This window comes from Larimichthys crocea, unplaced genomic scaffold (genome assembly GCF_000972845.2).
Source record: "Larimichthys crocea isolate SSNF unplaced genomic scaffold, L_crocea_2.0 scaffold539, whole genome shotgun sequence".
NCBI lineage: Eukaryota > Metazoa > Chordata > Actinopteri > Sciaenidae > Larimichthys > Larimichthys crocea.
The window spans coordinates 89,020-106,481 of NW_020857047.1; the positions used below are offsets into that span (position 1 = coordinate 89,020).

Below are 17,462 nucleotides of genomic sequence, written 5' to 3' on the forward strand. Positions count from 1 at the left end.
AAATCTAATTAACTCTTTAAAGACTGGAGTTTCTATTATTGTCAATAAATCAGACTAACGTGTTCGTCCGTCTCTCGACACTGTCTCACCTTCTTATCCTGTCTGTCTTACAGTCTGCAGAGTTCACTGTAACATCGGCGGACATTTTGACGATGGTAAGACCTCTGTGTGTGTGTGTGTGTGTGTGTGTGTGTGTGTGTGTGACAGCACATTACATGACCCTGACACTGAAGCCTTCATTAACTTTATTATTTACACCGTTTCCTACGACGACATGCCAGAAAGTCTTAATACTCTGTCACCCTGAAGACCTCACGGCAGCAGATAATGTTAATATTTTTTAAAAAGCAAACCCAAAACTGATGTTTTTATTATACATATCATTACATTATTATTACTGTTATTTATTTATTTAGTTTAACATGTTTTTCTACATTTATTTCTGTCCTAAATTTAAACTTTTAATGTGTTTTATTATCATTATCATTCATTTATCTTATTTTTATTCATTTATTTGGTATTTTCTCACCCCCCACAAAAAAAGATAAATAGTGTTTCATTAGTTTTATAAAGCAGGTGGAGTTTGTTGTGTGAAACACTGTCAGTTTCCTAAGCGGCAGCCAAAGAACTCCAAACTATATGTTTGACTCTGTGTTCAATTAGACAATAACTGTTACTCTATATAAATCCATACCTCACTCACTCAGTGTACGTAAAATAACTTCTACGTCTGCATTGTTCACAAGATGTTGCTGATTTCTGAGGCGATCACACACACACACACACACACACACACACACACACACACACACACACACACACTTCCTTAGCTGTCACTGTCATTGTCTGTCCTCATGTCTGTCTGTCTTTGTCTCACTGTCTCACCTCCTAAAGCTGGCCCACTCTGTTTCCTTTTCGGCCCCCTGTTTACTGCAAGAACACATCAGGGGTTGTACGCCATCATTATTATTCACAAGCCCACCGTGTCTCTCTTTCTACATTATATACATTATATTATTTTCAATGTTCAGTGGGCAAAATACACTAAAATACCCCGTCAGGCTGCTGACTCTTTATTTAACCCTGCAGATGATGTCGATTAGAAATGGTTACAGAGGCTTCTGTTTAAGTCTCATTCTGGTAGCTGTGGCAGCATTTCACACTTTCTTCCTTTTTACACACACACACACGCACACACACACACACACACACACACAGGAAACACCTGTCCTATGCGAGCTCAGTACCACAGAAACTCAGTGACACATTAACACAGCTCATCACCATGTGCAGTGTTCTGCAGTAAACGTGTAAAACATTGTCAGTAACATTCGATGTCGACTGACGTAATAATTTAAGATTTACTGTCAGCTACAAGCTCGTTTCTCAGGATTTTAACACAGCCGCAACGTAACAAAGCGAAAATTCAACATCTGGTATCCTAAAGCTTGAATATTTTAATATATTAACACAACAAACCAGCAGCTCTCCTGCCATTGAGAGAGAGAGTCTTACTCTCTAACCTCTCTACTGTCTTTTTAAACTTTAAAAATGATTTAAGATTTGAGGACAAATACGTGGCTGAAACAGCCACTCACACACGTTTCTTCTTCCCTTTTACTTCACCTACATACACCTACCTTCACCCGATCATCTCTATTCTCACACGTAGACTTTGGAGACATTTCTGAGCTCTCGTCCAACACAAAAACAGATTAAATATTTAAACACACGATGAGAATCTGAGCTAGTTTTTCTATTCTTTCATAAAACAACACTCTTGCACACACATACAGGCGCACAACTCCCTCTACTGCTTATAAAGAACAAAGAAAAAAAAACATGGATTCGATCCAGCACTGGACGTGGACATAAACTTTTTAAGGCAATAACAAAAAGTATGAATAGCATGAACACAAACAATTCATGCTTCAGTTTATGCATGAAACTGAAGCATGAAACAGGATAAAAAAATAACAAAATCCACATGTTAGGATACATTAAACCGTAAAAATGTCACGGCTGCTGGCCAATTTTAAGGATGGACTGGTTGGCTTCTATTTCTGGGTACCTACTCGTATCTCTGATCTAAAACCAGTGTGCAGCTTTCCTGTCCTGATGTTAAAGATTCCTGACACCTGATCCTGGACCTGTGTGAAGTTCATTACAATGTAGCATGTATGACATGTGTCTCCATCCTCACTCCCACGTGTGTGTGTGTGTGTGTGTGTGTGTGCGTTTTCATCTTAAATGACCTGAGCATATGTAAGAAAGTGTCACTGTATGTGTGTGACTGACACATGTCATTAGCCGTGTAACGCAGTATGGTTCAGTGTGTATGTGTATGCGTGTGTGTGTGTTGTGTGTCGTACAGCTGGTTGTGATCATGTACACAAGTGGACGGAGCTGCAGGCGTCACATTACACCCACTGCCTGTGTGCTATGTGATACTGCAGTGTACCTGTGTGTGTACCTGTGTGTGTGTGTTTGTGTGAGTGATACGCCCAGGTCCTGTTCCAGAGCAGCGATCACAGACACACACTCACACTCACACACACACACACACACTATAACAGAGGCAAACTGCGACTAACAGCTAGTGAAGCATTCAGAGCTTCTGACAGGATGTAAGAATTTTCTGTGCTCTCAGCTCGCTCGGCCTCAGCAGAGAGAGGAGAATGGAGGTCAGAATAAAGTGACGCTCTGGATTGTGGACCCGGGCTGCCTCGGCGACTGTTTTTCCTGAATAATTGATCCCTCGGCTTGTGACTGGTTGAAAATGAGGAAGGCATCGCTGATGATTTGGATCAGCCTTTTGGTGCAAGGTCAGTTCTGCATGGATGGATCAGTTCATATCTGACTGATGCACAAAGTTTGTTTTGTCTTTGTAAAAACCTGTTTCTGCTCTCCCCCCTGATGTTTTCCTCACACCTCTAACCTTTGCTGTTGCACCCTCTGCTCTGCCTCAGTGTCCCACGGCGCTCAGGGTCAGTATGCCCGCAAACTTCTGAATGATCTGATGGAGGGCTACTCCAACGCTCTGAGACCTGTGGAGGACACAGACAAAGCGCTCAATGTGTCTCTGCAGATCACCCTGTCACAGATCAAAGATATGGTGAGTGGAGAGGAAACTCAAATACGCTTCATTACCCAGAGATATAAAACCATAACCACAAAAGAACCCCTTCAGACGGATCTTTACATTTTCCAACAGTGGTTAACAACAACACACACAGTATATACTGCACCGCCTTGTTCCAACACTTCAATTTAAGCTATAGGACGCCTACATACATATATTTAAACCCATGACACCATATATATGCACTGTCATATGGAAACATGCTGGATGTTTACAGATACATGCAGTATTGTGCTTTGTCTGTTTTGTACCTGTGGCTGCGTCAGAGTTAAAATGTTTACGGTAATCATAGAAAGACGGAGATTAAGATCTGTTGTTGTTGTCGTGATTTATGTCCTACATCTGACTGCCACATATTCAAGATTCAAACAGTACTGTTGATACCGCGTGCCATAAAGAAGAATCATCAGAACAAGATTGTAAATACAGAAACTAGATATACAGTGAAGTAACAAATCACACTGAGGTGAAGAGGCCAAGACTGACAGAACCACATAATGATGATTTGATAATAGTATATGCTGTATGGAATATACTGTAAATTAACACCAAGAAGGTTTCTGGTTTGAATCCCCCAGTCGGTGTTGAGTCTGCAAGTCCAAAGATACGCCGTTAAAAGGTTAACTAGTGCCTCTAAAATTGATGAACTACGACCTGGACGGCGTGTACCCGATGTACTTTCGCTCGGTGTCAGCTGGGACCGGCTCCCCTGTGACCCTGATAAGGATAAGCTGATGGAAAGAGGAGTAGATGGGAGAGTTTTACTATATATAGATGTAGTTATAGCTGTTTGTCCCGTGCAACCAAGTCAGCACTGCGTTTTTCATAAAGCAGGAGAAAGATTAGAAGATTAGAAAGACTCTTGGGTTTCGTTAGATCCTCTCTGACCTAGTTTGTTACTCAAGCTTTCAGTTACAAATATTCAGTCTCCATTCCCGAGCTGTGATATCACCTCCAAGTCCACAAAAGACAATGTGTGATGCTTCTCACAGGCTGTGCAGTACACAGGGGCTCATGAGCTGACTTGTAAATCAGTGGAGTGCCCCTTTAATTTTTTGCTTTACAGAGGAAAAATGTGTCTCTCTGCCTTCAGTTTTCTGTTCCTGCACAGACCACCAGAGGTCAGCACTGAGCATCACTGTACTGAACTCACTCTGTCTGTGTCTAAATGTGTTTGTGTGTGCAGGATGAGAGGAACCAGGTGCTAACCACGTACCTGTGGATCAGGCAGGTCTGGCATGATGCGTACCTGAAGTGGGACAAGGAGGAGTACGATGACCTTGAGATGATCAACATCCCCAGTGACCTGGTTTGGAAACCAGACATCGTCCTCTACAACAAGTCAGTAACAAGAGACAGATAGAAAACATGTTCCCATGATGCAGCAGAGTGTGTGTGTCTACAAATGTGTCCTTTGCTGTGTGTGTGTGTGCAGAGCAGACGAGGAGTCTGCAGGTGAATCCAGCACTAATGTGAAGCTGCGTTATAATGGAGAGATCGTCTGGGACTCTCCAGCGATCACAAAGAGCACATGTGTGGTGGACGTCTCCTACTTCCCCTTCGACTGGCAGCAGTGCAACCTGACCTTCGGCTCCTGGACCTACAACGGCAACCAGGTGTGTGGGCGGAGGACGAATGAGACGGAATCACACCTTTGATTTTGTTTGGATCAGTTCAGATTCTCACTCGGCCATCTCATCTCATCTCATTTTCTTTTTTGAACTTTCGCCATCAACGTCCCTTTGGTCCCTTTTTGCCTCTGTCATATTGTCCATAGAGGTGCCGAGCTCCTGTTCTAGCACAACACTGGCTCCTGGCTCATTTTTTCCCCCCATAAAATATGATCCAGTTTCACCAAAATCAGTGAAATAGTTTGTGACTCAGTGCTTTAACGCTTTACGCACTTCTCCCAACTCAGAACTCGAAGTTAAATAGTGTGAGAACAGAACAACATAAAACACTTGTCAACTATTAATAAATACTTAAAGCAGCTCAATAATTTTACACGAAGAACCTAAGCTCCCCTCAGCTTTACTGAGTTTTAGTTTCATGTTTAGCTCTCTGACCTTCACTCTCACTCTCACTATGTTGTTTTTGGGCTGTCATTGAAACACCTCTACTGTGCACTACATGCCCAGCACCAAACAACAGACAGACACAGTTAGAGATGTCACCATAGTCGAGCATAAACCAGCCAAAAAGAGAGAGAGAGATATCTTCCTCACTCAGGAGTTGGTAGAGATCAGAAACAGATTTAAAAGAGGGTGAATATCAGACTTACCTTCATCAGGTGGACACAAACACAACTGCTTTCACCATATAAATGACATGTTAAAGGTCCAGTGGGTCAGATTTAGGAGGGTTTATTCACAGAATATGGCAGAAATGTTTCCATTAGTGTAAATTCACCTGAAAATAAGAATGTTTATGTTTTCCTTAGAATGAGACTTGTATATCTATTATGTCTGTTCCTCCAGTTCCTTCGACCTTAACAAGGGCAGATAGATAAAGGTTAAAAGTCGTCTGTTAATCACAGCTTCATGTCCATGTGTGTCCTCCTCAGGTGGACATCAGTCTGGGCATGGACAGTGGTGACCTGTCTGACTTTGTGGAGAACGTGGAGTGGGAATGTCACGGCATGCCGGCGGTTAGAAACGTCATGATGTACGGCTGCTGCTCCGACCCTTACACGGAAATCACCTACACGTTGCTCCTGAAGCGCCGCTCCTCGTTCTACATCTTTAACCTGCTCCTGCCGTGCTTCCTCATCTCGTTCCTGGCCCCGCTGGGCTTCTACCTGCCGGCAGACTCCGGGGAGAAGGTTTCCCTCGGGGTCACGGTGCTGCTGGCGCTCACCGTGTTCCAGTTGTTGGTGGCTGAGAGCATGCCTCCTGCAGAAAGCATGCCCTACATAGGTTTGGATCATTCTTGGTTCTTTTCTACTTAAACTATTGAGGTTCATCTCTACACAGAAATAAGATAATAGATGAAAAGTTATTAATCAAGTCAACTTTATGAAATACTGTGGCTAGATTTGAACTATTTTGTACATTTGACAAGCAGTGGTGCAATGTAACCAAGTTTATAAGTATTTTCATTTCATTCCACTTTCTGCTTTCCTTGATTTCAGGAGGAAATTATCTGAACTAGTTCATTTACTAACTAATTACTTCATGAATTCAAATGTTCGCACACAAACCATAGAAACAGTTTGTAAAATAATATTTTAGTTTCGTTTTAAATTAATCTACCGAGCAGTTCATGCAAGCACAGCTGCAAATATCAAAGCTGCAGCCTCACAAATACTTTTGATTTGTTGCTTTTCCTATTTTATTAAGTCTTTAAAGTGTTTTGCCTCCGGGTAACTGTGATGACATTCTCACAATCGATCGATTAATGGATAAAATAATCAGCTCCATAGTGATAAATAATTAATAGTTAATATTACCTCCACCTCAACAAAACAATAAAATCCTGCATTTACTAATGCAGGATTAATAAAAATCTAATTGTCACAGTTTACTGATTATAATTGTGCGTAAAACTTCCTTCACCACTGTTTTTTTCTTCCATAGAAACTCCTAGAGTCAAAATTTGATCTGTGTTTCCAGATCATTGCAGATTAATGTTAAACCTCGTAGTCTACAAATTAGGACTGCTGTGTATGTTTCTTCATAGGGAAGTACTACATAGCCACCATGACTATGATCACAGCCTCCACCTCTCTCACCATCTTCATCATGAACATTCATTTCTGTGGTGCTGAGGCCAAGCCGGTCCCTCAGTGGGCTAAGGTGCTCATCATAGACTACATGTCTAAGATCTTCTTCGTCTACGAGGTGGGGGAGAACTGCACCACCCCGGAGAGTGAGAGAACCCCACTGTACCCCGATGAACCCATGGGCGGGAAAAGCAGCTTCCTGGATGACCGTTTCCATGATTACGACAGCGACCCGTACAAGTACAGCAACGGCCACGGCGCGCACCATCAGAAAAACCAGGCGAACGGCAACGTCAACCATCACCATTACAACAACCACAACAACCACGTTTCCAGACTGGAGAGGGGTGAAGGGAAGCGGGAGTCCATGCAACGCTACCACCACATCAGGAGGGATGAACTGGACTATCAGGCCTCACCTCATGCACGAAACCTCCAGCACCTGAATGGAGGGCTGAAGGAGCAGCTCCTCTTCCCCGCAGAGAAAATTCAAATCCAATCCTGCCCATGCTGCTGCCCCTGCAGCCAACATAAACAGGTGCATCACCGCAAGCGCTGCTCACTTTACCTTCCTATCTGATTACTTTTGTTCTTCTAAAGTTTCGCTTCACTTGCTCTGTCCTTCTCTTCCTCAGGTGGTGAAGAACATCCAGTTCATCGCCAACTGCTTCCGCGAGCAGAGAGCTACCTGCGTGAAGGTGGCAGAGTGGAAGAAGGTGGCCAAGGTGATGGATAGGTTTTTCATGTGGATCTTCTTCGTCATGGTCTTCCTCATGAGCATCCTCATTATCGCCAAGGCATCCTGACAGCCTCATCCCTCCCATCATCTTTTTACCAACGCTCATCCTCCTGTCACTGCTGGACCTCAAGACTCTCCTCATTTTTACTTTGACGCAACTAAAGACACAAATGTATGTGGTGTGTCAGTATAGTGTGTGTGTGCGTGTGTGTGTGTGTGAGTGTGTGTTGACATAAAGAGGACAAGGTCACTGCACACAAATCATCCGTTTAAATTCATCACAGCCTCGCGGTTAGTTAACGTCAGGTGTGCTTGCTGTGTGACGAAGCAGCGCAGCGGTAAGACAATCCAGACCTCGTCTCGAACATGCATGGACTCTCCATTATTGATGAGCTAACAGCCATAGGCATTACGTTACTTACATTACGTTTAGGGCAACCAAGATGAGGCTGTTTTGCAGAGTCACTTATGGAACAACTTGACGTGGGGGCAGAGGCACGTTCCTTCCTGTAAAGACATTAAAACCAGGCGAACTGATGTCGTTTTAATCTGCACATATTAAGAATTTGGGTTTATGTAAGTGGTGTGAATGTTTCTAAAACGATGCCTCGCTTTTTAACAATACTCAGACTTTAAATCCTACCTCCAGAACTTTGCTCCAATAAGAAAGGTTTTACTCACTGTCCCAGCAGTTTACATTATGATACAAATCTAATTTGTTTTACATGATGTATGTACACATTTTGCAGAACTGTCCATTTCTGATTTGTTTGGGTTTTTTTTTTTTTTTTTTTGCATATAAAATCTCTTTTCGTTCTTAATCTTTCTGTACTTTTTCCTGTACATACACAAAGTTATTCCCTCAATCTGTTTGGGAAATATACATATGTGTATATATTATATATGAGCTACTATGAGGACACTCACACGGGGAGACAGCAGGAACAGGCGAGTGAATGAACCTGGTTTAGTTTTCATTCACTCAAGAGCCTTTAGAGGGCAGATCGGCTATAATCATAGAGGATTTAGTTACTGACTGACTGACTCCAGGCATAAAACATTGAACATCTAAGCACATGTATTTATAAAGTTCCTAACAGACAGCTTAATGATACCGAATGATGCCAAATACATAAAATATATCGTCTTAATGTGCTACAAGGAGCAACATATAATTTACTGTTTAATTACAGCCGTGTTTTCAAAGATATTATTTTGGAAGTAAATAGATTAAGAATAAATTAGTTCTCTCACAAGTGAACCTTATTTTTCTATTCAAAATACATCCAGAACTATGAAATGGAAGGATGATAACCAAAATAAAACAAAACATGTTTGTGCTCTTATTGTGATATTTATCATTTCTAGTTCACTAAGAAATAACATCAGTCTAGAAGTATATTTCACACTCGAGCTGAAGTTATATCTTATTTTTAAAGAAGTAGCAGCATGAGGCAGTTAACATACATTAAACATTCATTAAAATTAATTTATACTACAATAAACACATCTGCATTTAAATTAAACCTCTTCAAAAAGATTAAGCGTGCAAAGAAATTAAAACTGTGCTAAGAAGTTTTTAAATGAAACCTGTTTTTACACATTTTTACAAATAAAAAATTATATAAAAGTAAAAACTGAATTTTTTTTATAGAAATAAAAAATAGAAGTAGAAATATAGATTAAAAATATATGCAATTAAATTGTAGACAGTGAATGAAAGGCATTCAACAGCCTGCCTGACACACTGAATGTTTCTTTAAGTAAGATTCAACTTAATAAGTAACAAATTAGAAAAGAAATCTAACTCTTAATTAAAATATTTACTCTGTCTGGAGTCTCATGATGAACATCGTGATCAAAACAATCAATAACTCGTCTAGCTTATTGATCCCTGGTGGTTCCTAAACAACTACTTTCAAGATAAAGAGGACCCGACAAACAAAAGACCAGCTGGACTTTGCTCGTCCCCCTCTTCACTTTACAGGATCTCAGCCTTCTTCCATCCATTTCATCTTTTTACCTCAGCTGGACCACGACCTCCTGCTGGAGTTTGCTTACTCAGAGATAAGATTGGAGTGTGTCTCAGAGACAGACTATCGGCCCACACTTTCTTCAGACTGATACTTGAGACACAGTGATGACGACGGTTAGAGGTCAGAGGGGTTTAACATGTCATCGAGCCCGACACGCCCACAGGGTTTGGATCTATAAAGTGATGTGGCATTCTCTTTAGTTTTCACTTCATGGAGGAGAGACACCGCAAACAGCATGTCCTCTATAAGCAAGCAACTGTCTTCCATCAGCTGTGCAGGTATGTTGGGATCTGTCTTTTTCCTTCCTTCTTTCCCTCCTTCTTTTATAACCTTTCTCCTTTTTTTATCTCTTCAGGCAGGAAGCCTCCTTCCTCCTCCACTGAGATCAGACTGGTTTTGCTGGGGAAGACTGGCAGCGGGAAAAGCTCCACCGCCAACACCATCCTGGGCCGTAAGGTCTTTGACTCAAAGGTCGGCAGCTCCTCCGCCACACAGCGTTGCCACAGGGCATATGGAGAGTTTCGCGGGCGACACTTGGTGCTCCTGGACACTCCGGGGCTGCTGGACACTCATCAGTCTCCACAGGAGGTGCAGAGGGAGTTGAGGAGGAGCGTTAGCCTCCTGTATCCCGGACCTCATGTGTTCCTTCTTGTTATTCAGATTGGGAGGTTCACTCAGGAGGATAAGGAGGCTTTGCGGCAGATCAAACAGGCAATGGGTTCCCACTCTTTGAGCTTCTCTTTGGTGGTTTTCACCCATGGAGATCGTCTGGGAGAAGAGAAATCCGTGAAGCATTGTCTGATAGACGAGTGCACGGATCTGGCCCAGCTGGTGGCCGGATGTGGTGGCAGGTACTGCGTCTTCAACAACCAGAGCTCCAAGAACAAGGAGCAGGTGTCCGAGCTCCTCACCTTAGTGGACAGCGTGATGCAAGCAAACAAAGGATGCTGTTACGGCAGCAAGATGCTCCAGAAAGCAGAGGAGGATCTGGCTCAGGAGCTGCAGGAGGAGAGGAGGCTCATGGAGGAGAAGGAGGAGCTGTTGAAGAAGAAGCACGAGGCAGCAGTAAGAGAGTCACATGAGAAAGAGTTGGAGATGGTGCAGCAAAAAAGCAACCGGGAGATGGAGGAGCTGAAGAAAAAGCTGGAGCTGGAGAAGGAGAAGGAGGAGAAACTGGCAAGAGATTTGGAGGTGGCCTTCAGACGTGGGATAGAGGAGAAGGAGAAGAAGGAGAAGGAGAGGAAGATACAAGAGATGGTGAGAGTGATGGAGATCCGTAGAGAGGAGGAGCAAAGGAGGGAAGCTCTTCAAGAAGAGCTTGACAAAGCTACTAAAATGCTGGAGGAGCAGGCTGAGCGGGAGGAGAAAATGAGGAGAACAATAGAGGAGAAACTCCAAAGGGACAGAGCGGAAAATGAAAAGAAAGAACGCGAGAGGGAAGTCCAGCAAATACAGAAAGAGCAGGCCATCAGGCAGAGGGAGGAGATGAAGAGAGACGCTCTACAGAGAGAGCTGGAGAAACTCACCGAGAGCTTGGAGGAGCAGAGCAGGATGGAGGAGGAGAGGAAGAAACAAATGGAGGACGTGCTGAGGCGTGAGAGGGACGAGAACCAGAGAGAGAGGGACATACAGATGGAGAATCAGAGAGCGGAGAAAAGGAGAACGGCGGCCCTCAAGCAGGAGTTGAAGCTCATCCAAATGAAAATCGAGGAGCATAAAACGAGCGAGGAAAACCTCAAGAGACAGCTGGAGGAGAACCTGAGGAGGGAGAGGGAAAGGTGTGGCAAAGAGATGTTTACGCTGAAGAAGCAGTGTGACGAGGAGAGATCAGAGCTACCTGAGACGTCGAGGAAGGAGAGGTCTGCAGAGAGCACGCTGACAACTGTGACCGGATACGTCCAGGAAATGAGTCTGCTGGGGCTGAACACAGCTTTAGAGACTGTTGGAACGCCCTGCAGCATTCAATAGAAGAGTTATACGTTTATTATGTATCTTTTTTTTTTGTGACAAACTTTTTATTGAACAATTTAAACACTATATTACAAACAAAAGTGCCATTGCCTTGCCAATAAGGACTTTTTAAGGAGCAAGCAGTTATGTCAGAGCGTCCCAGGCCTGCACAGTAGATGCTCGTGCTTTATTTATGACAGCCAATGACCTTTCTAAAATAGCAATTCTTAGCCATTCTTTAACCATGAATGTATTATAGCCTTCTTAGCTGCAGTCAATCCTGCAAATATAACTTTCCTCTGTGCCAGTCTGGTGTTGCCGCTAAGAACAGAGTCATCATTGAACAGAAGTAGGGGGGGATGCATATTTTCAAGGCAACTATTCACCTTGGACCAAAGGCCAGACACAGAGGGACACTCCCAAAAAATATGAAGGTATGTGCCAACAATGTTCTGATCACATTTTGTACGGTTCGGATCATCTGTCAGTTTCACTGTGAAGCGTCTGCGTCTGTAAACCTGTAATGAATAAGTTGATGTGCTGGATTCTTTGATGAGATGGGAAGATATGTTGGTCCAAATATTGTCCCAGTCCAGATGATAACCCTGACCCTCAAGTTCACGGTTCCAAGAACTGATCACTCCCAAAGGTTTGACACCTTTAGAGAGCAGTTCATTGTAGATAACGGACAGTAATCCAACGGATGAGAGGGCAAAGGTGAATCCCCTGGAACGCCATGAGCACGGATTGCAGATCTCAACTGGAAATACAAGAACCAAAGAAAACCCAGGGAGAGAACAACGTTCTTTAAGCTCTTGGAGTGAAATCAAACCGTTTCTGTCAAAGAGATCTTGGAGAATGTGAATTATTTTTCATGCATATGTGACCTGAACTACTTGATGACTTTTAGATTCAACCGCTAACTCGCGGTTAGAAAAAGAAAAAGGACATTCATGCCCACGTGAAAGCGGTTTCATTTCAACAAATGGATGTAATTCTAATGTGTCCTAAATCAGCAAATGCATAAAAATAGTACAAACTCTAAAAAAAACTGACGGCAGATAATCTGATTATCTGCCTCTGTCTGCATCATCTAAATCTGTATTCAAAACAAACACCCTGTTGACATTAATAAAGATCAAATATTGCTTGAGTGCTATTTCAGTGTTCCTCACCGACGCTCAGCCGACTTCAGCTGGTGCCATCTGGTTCTGTACCCGGCCAGAGAGTCTGCTTTTATCCACAGCAGCACATCCTGTGTGTTTATATGTGCGTGGGGTATTAAACTCAGAGTGCACGTGGCGGTATGTTGTCTGAGCGATGCTGCAATGATGTAATACTGTTACAACATACTGCCTGTGAGAGTGAGATGAATTAGAGACACTGTGCAGATCTGGACTTACAGCGAGCTTCTGGAAAAACAAAGCATAATTTGTAATCAGAGAACGTATTAATTAAAGCAATATCACACGAGAGGGAGTGCTATTATATTTGATATCAGCACGGCTGTGAATCGGTCATAGTTAACCACAGCCGTGCTGATATTCAGTATAACATCACAACCTGTGTGTTATTGCTTTTATACAACAGTTATATATAACATTACATAACATTTATTGGAAATTTATTAAGATTATCAGTTTGCTTCATTCCTGTGGTCATCTAACACTAAAAGAGACTGGTAAGTGAGTTCTTGAGGCAACTAAATCCAAAATGTTGCTTGTACGAAAATGTAGTTTACGTTTATGGATAATATTGATGCCAAATGAACAAGAACACGGTCATATAGTCATATATATATGTATATACATACATATGTATATACATATATATATGACTATATGCTTAAAGGGAGTTTGGTGTAACCTTTCCTCGGCCAGTGCAGGAAAGTTACAAATATATTTTTCAACATTTTGTCAACACTATAGAAACATTAGATAGCTGTTATGTATGATGAGGTCGTCTGCTGTTAGTCATTTGTTTGTTTATTGGTTGTGTATTGATTACAGACAGGCTTATCAGCTCATGTGTTCAGTTTAGGACCGAATGCAGCAAACGGTTGAAGATGACATTAGTCATTAGGACACCTGTGAAGCGGAGGTCTCACTAGTGTTCAACACCTCTTGTCCAATCAAATTACCTGAATAGTTACACAGTGTTTAAACTCCACACTTGGTTTCTTAAAGCATCCTCTCCTCCGTGGATTGCGTGTTTGACCGGGGCTCAGTTGCTGATTCAGCCCCTCTCTCTCTCTCAGCAGTCAGCCGACCTTGTCAGTGTCAGTGGAAGGACTGGCTGTCTGAAGGGCGGAGGTGTTTGTGGGGAGCTGAGTGCAAGACGCCGGTTATTGTAGCAGTAAAATAGGTGTTTAATCCAAACAGCAAAGTCATGTCACTTTATAGAGTGGATTAGATTTAAGATGAAAGTGTAATATGCTCTTTATAGGTTAGATTAAAGAGGTGGGGTTACATTTACAAGTCTTGTCCTCCAGAGGAACATCATGTATATACTGGTTTGTTAAACAAGTTACTGACCCCAAATGAATAGTATTACAATAAATAATAACAAATAATACAATTATTAATTCACCAACAAAGACCGTGATAATATGGATATAGATTTAGACAGGTGTATTGCATATTGTTGATGAAGGTGAACCAAGTGTAGGAGGGATGAGAGGTCAAATGGCTGAAACCTGTTTGAAGACATTTGTAGGTTCAAATGAAGATATATTATGTTGCATGGATCAGATTAAAAAAAAAGAAATTCATAATAAATAAGTGATAGATGAAGCCAAGTGTGAAGTCAAGTCTGCAAGTCAAGTTTATTTATACAAATCCTCAACAGGAAAACAACATGAGAATGTAAAGTCAAAGAAAACAGCAGCAGCAGTCATAAAACAGCTTTCCATTCTTGGCCATCACTTCTACTGCAAAAATGTGCAACACACATTATCGTATAAGATGCAGCACTTGATTCAAAAGTATATAGATTAGATTGCATTATTTGTAATCCAATATTTTATGTTTGTTGTGGAAAAATTGCTGAAGTCAAAGGTCAATGGTGAGGTCAGGAGAGAAGAAAGTGTTCAGGAGCCTCTGATGTCTTATGCTGTATTATTTATTGACGCTTGGCCAAGGAGAATTAGAGACACTCTCAAAGTTCATCAGAAGTGCCTGAGTCGGTCTCACATTCTGACGAACTCGTGATGGTGGATAAACTTTAAACTAAAAGATAACACCCCAAATACTACACGCCCAGAATTAGTCAAAGAGAATGTCTTTACCCATGGAGGTGTTGTTGTCAGAATATTCTAGTCTGGAGACACAGATGTCTGTTTACGCAGATTGGGACATCAACAACAAGCTATCTATTAAGACTAGGAAGGCAGCAACAGGCCTCTTTGACCCTGTCCACCACAGTGTTGAGATATGGTGACACCTAGTCAAAGACAAACAATTAATACTGCTGAGGACCTCAGGGCCCACACGTGACCATGTGCAGCCTAAGAATAGAAAATTCCAGAACAATGTTACTAATTACAAACCAACCCTGGTCCACAAAAATAAGCTGAACAAGTCAAGTATGTTGGTAGTGATTTCACCTTCATGTGCTTGATTTATTTAAACATACATGTAAATGTAAAACACTTTGTATCTCTGTTCTAAACGTAGCTATACGAATGAAAATGACTGATTTTTGTACTCTGCACTAACTCATTGACATCTCAGCCTGTTGGGAGGATAAATGGGACCAAACGATGGAAACAGTGCGATAATTTTAATGCTCAATGAGTGTAAATCAGACACAGAGATCTCTTGGCGTGTTTTTCTTTTCTCAGATGGCAAACTTCTCTCATCCGTGCGCGTCTCTGCTGTCAGCAGCTGGTGGTGCATGAGGTCTCCAGTAAATCGGCTGTGCGCTCAGAGCAGCCACACAGATCAGTCCGGCTGGAGCGGGACGCGCGCTCTCCACTCGGAGCGACTCTTTTTTTTTCCTCCTTTCCTGTTCACGGAGGTTTTTCTGGTCTTTGTGGTTTGACATATGGCCGAGCTCAGGACCTGGCAATGAATAACACAACCGCCAGCCGGGAGGAGTTACCGGCGCACCGAGCTCTAACGGGCTGCGTCCTGGCGCTGCTCATCGTTTGGACGCTTTTAGGCAACTTCACGGTGTGCGCAGCCGTTTTTAGCTACCGGCACCTGCGCGCCAAGGTAACCAACATCTTCATCGTGTCCTTGGCGCTGTCTGACCTCCTGGTCGCCGTACTGGTGATGCCGTGGAAAGCTGTGGCTGAAGTGGCGGGCTTCTGGCCGTTTGGAGGATTCTGTAAGACCTGGCTGGCCTGCGACATCATGTGCTCCACGGCCTCCATCCTCAACCTGTGCGTCATTAGTGTGGACCGATACTGGGCCATCTCCAGCCCTTTCCGCTATGAGAGGTGTATGAACAAGAAGGTGGCCTCTGTTATGATCGGCGTGACCTGGACAGTCTCCGTGGTCATCTCCTTCGTCCCGGTGCAGCTGAACTGGCACCGGGCGGAGATCGGTGATCCGGTTTCGGAGGATTTTACGCTTCACGGTAAGAGTGTTGATGGGAGCTGTGACTCCAGCCTGAGCCGCACGTACGCCATCTCATCCTCCCTCATCAGCTTCTACATCCCCGTGGCCATCATGATTGGCACATACACCCGCATCTACCGGATAGCCCAGATGCAGATCCGGATGATATCCTCCTTGGAGCGTGCGGCGGAGCACGCGCAGAGTTGCCGCTTGGATGTACCTGAAGAGTTTTCTCACCTGTGCACGGAAATCAGTGCCAACGCATACGAGAATCACACGCGTCTTCATCCCGATTCTCAGCGCTCTAATCAGTCACACAGGGAGCTCAAAGTGTCCATCAGAAAAGAGACCAAAGTCCTCAAAACCCTGAGCATCATCATGGGTGTTTTTGTCTGCTGCTGGTTGCCATTCTTTGTCCTGAACTGCGCTCTGCCTTTCTGTCCAGGACCAGAGTCCGCAGGGATCCAGAGGGGCCCTTACTGCGTGAGCGAGAAAACCTTCGATGTCTTCGTGTGGATCGGCTGGAGCAACTCATCCCTGAACCCGATCATCTACGCGTTCAACGCGGACTTCAGAGACGCCTTCTTGCGCTTGTTGCGCTGCCGCGGACGAGGCTGCTGCGCCGCGGTGAGCGCAGCGGTGGAGACCGCGATGGCGAGCAACGAGGCCGGACACGTGAAGCAGGGCAGCCCGCCGAACGTGAAGCTGAGCGTGTCGTGCTCCGTGAAAACCCGGGGGAGTGAGGACAGCGGGAACACGACGGTGACTGTGTTGTGTCACAGGGGTACGACCTCGGAGCAGGTGACGGACACTGAGGAAAGTAAAGACAGACTGACGCAGATACCAATAGGCCTATAATTAAGACAATGTATGAAATCCTAAACAGACTATGCAAAGAACTGGACAGTGAGCACATCAAACCCCAAAAAGAAGCATTGAATTTACACCCAAGGTCAGTCAAACATCCATGTGGACAATAAATGGAGGCACAAAATATCACACACACACACAAACACACACTCCTCGTTTCTTTTAGGACAGCATGTGTGTTTTCATGAGTTTTCTGTGGCTTCATCTTTACTCACATGGATGTTGAACCAACAAATGTAAAACTCAATGTGAGGACTACCTCTTCTTTTCCTCACCAGGACAAATACAGATCCAGATCTGGGTAAATAAAGTGAGGCTCAACGGGCAAGATTAAGAGAAGAGAGATGTTGGATGGGTTTTTAAAGTTATTTATTCTGTAAATCAAGTTAACAATAACCTCAAAAGAAAAAGAAGTGATTTGATTTTGGCAGACGTCTGTCAG

The 17,462-nt window shown here is 43.3% G+C and overlaps 3 protein-coding genes across 4 annotated transcripts; all 3 read left to right on the forward strand.

Annotated features, from left to right (window-relative positions):
• The first annotated feature begins 58 nt into the window (after positions 1–58).
• chrna9a (cholinergic receptor, nicotinic, alpha 9a) lies at positions 59–8,406 on the forward strand. 2 transcript variants are annotated; one of them, XM_027276752.1, is made up of 8 exons: positions 59–155; positions 2,651–2,825; positions 2,970–3,115; positions 4,329–4,483; positions 4,578–4,758; positions 5,706–6,057; positions 6,821–7,401; positions 7,499–8,406. In XM_027276752.1, the coding sequence occupies exons 2-8, from the start codon at positions 2,780–2,782 to the stop codon at positions 7,667–7,669; spliced, it is 1,632 nt and encodes a 543-aa protein (XP_027132553.1). In that variant the 5' UTR covers positions 59–155; positions 2,651–2,779; the 3' UTR covers positions 7,670–8,406. The 2 variants fall into 2 exon arrangements, with proteins under 2 accessions (XP_027132553.1, XP_019121740.1); XM_019266195.2 differs by lacking the exon at positions 59–155 and having other exon boundaries at positions 2,566–2,825.
• Positions 8,407–9,432: 1,026 nt separating this feature from the next.
• LOC104934850 (GTPase IMAP family member 4) lies at positions 9,433–12,976 on the forward strand. The gene is made up of 2 exons (XM_010750610.3): positions 9,433–9,916; positions 9,994–12,976. The coding sequence occupies exons 1-2, from the start codon at positions 9,874–9,876 to the stop codon at positions 11,604–11,606; spliced, it is 1,656 nt and encodes a 551-aa protein (XP_010748912.3). The 5' UTR covers positions 9,433–9,873; the 3' UTR covers positions 11,607–12,976.
• A 2,259-nt stretch (positions 12,977–15,235) lies between these two features.
• Positions 15,236–17,155, forward strand: LOC109140193 (D(1) dopamine receptor). The gene has a single exon (XM_019266189.2). It carries the CDS (start codon positions 15,656–15,658, stop codon positions 17,006–17,008), a length of 1,353 nt encoding a protein of 450 aa, XP_019121734.1. The 5' UTR covers positions 15,236–15,655; the 3' UTR covers positions 17,009–17,155.
• Positions 17,156–17,462: the final 307 nt, after the last annotated feature.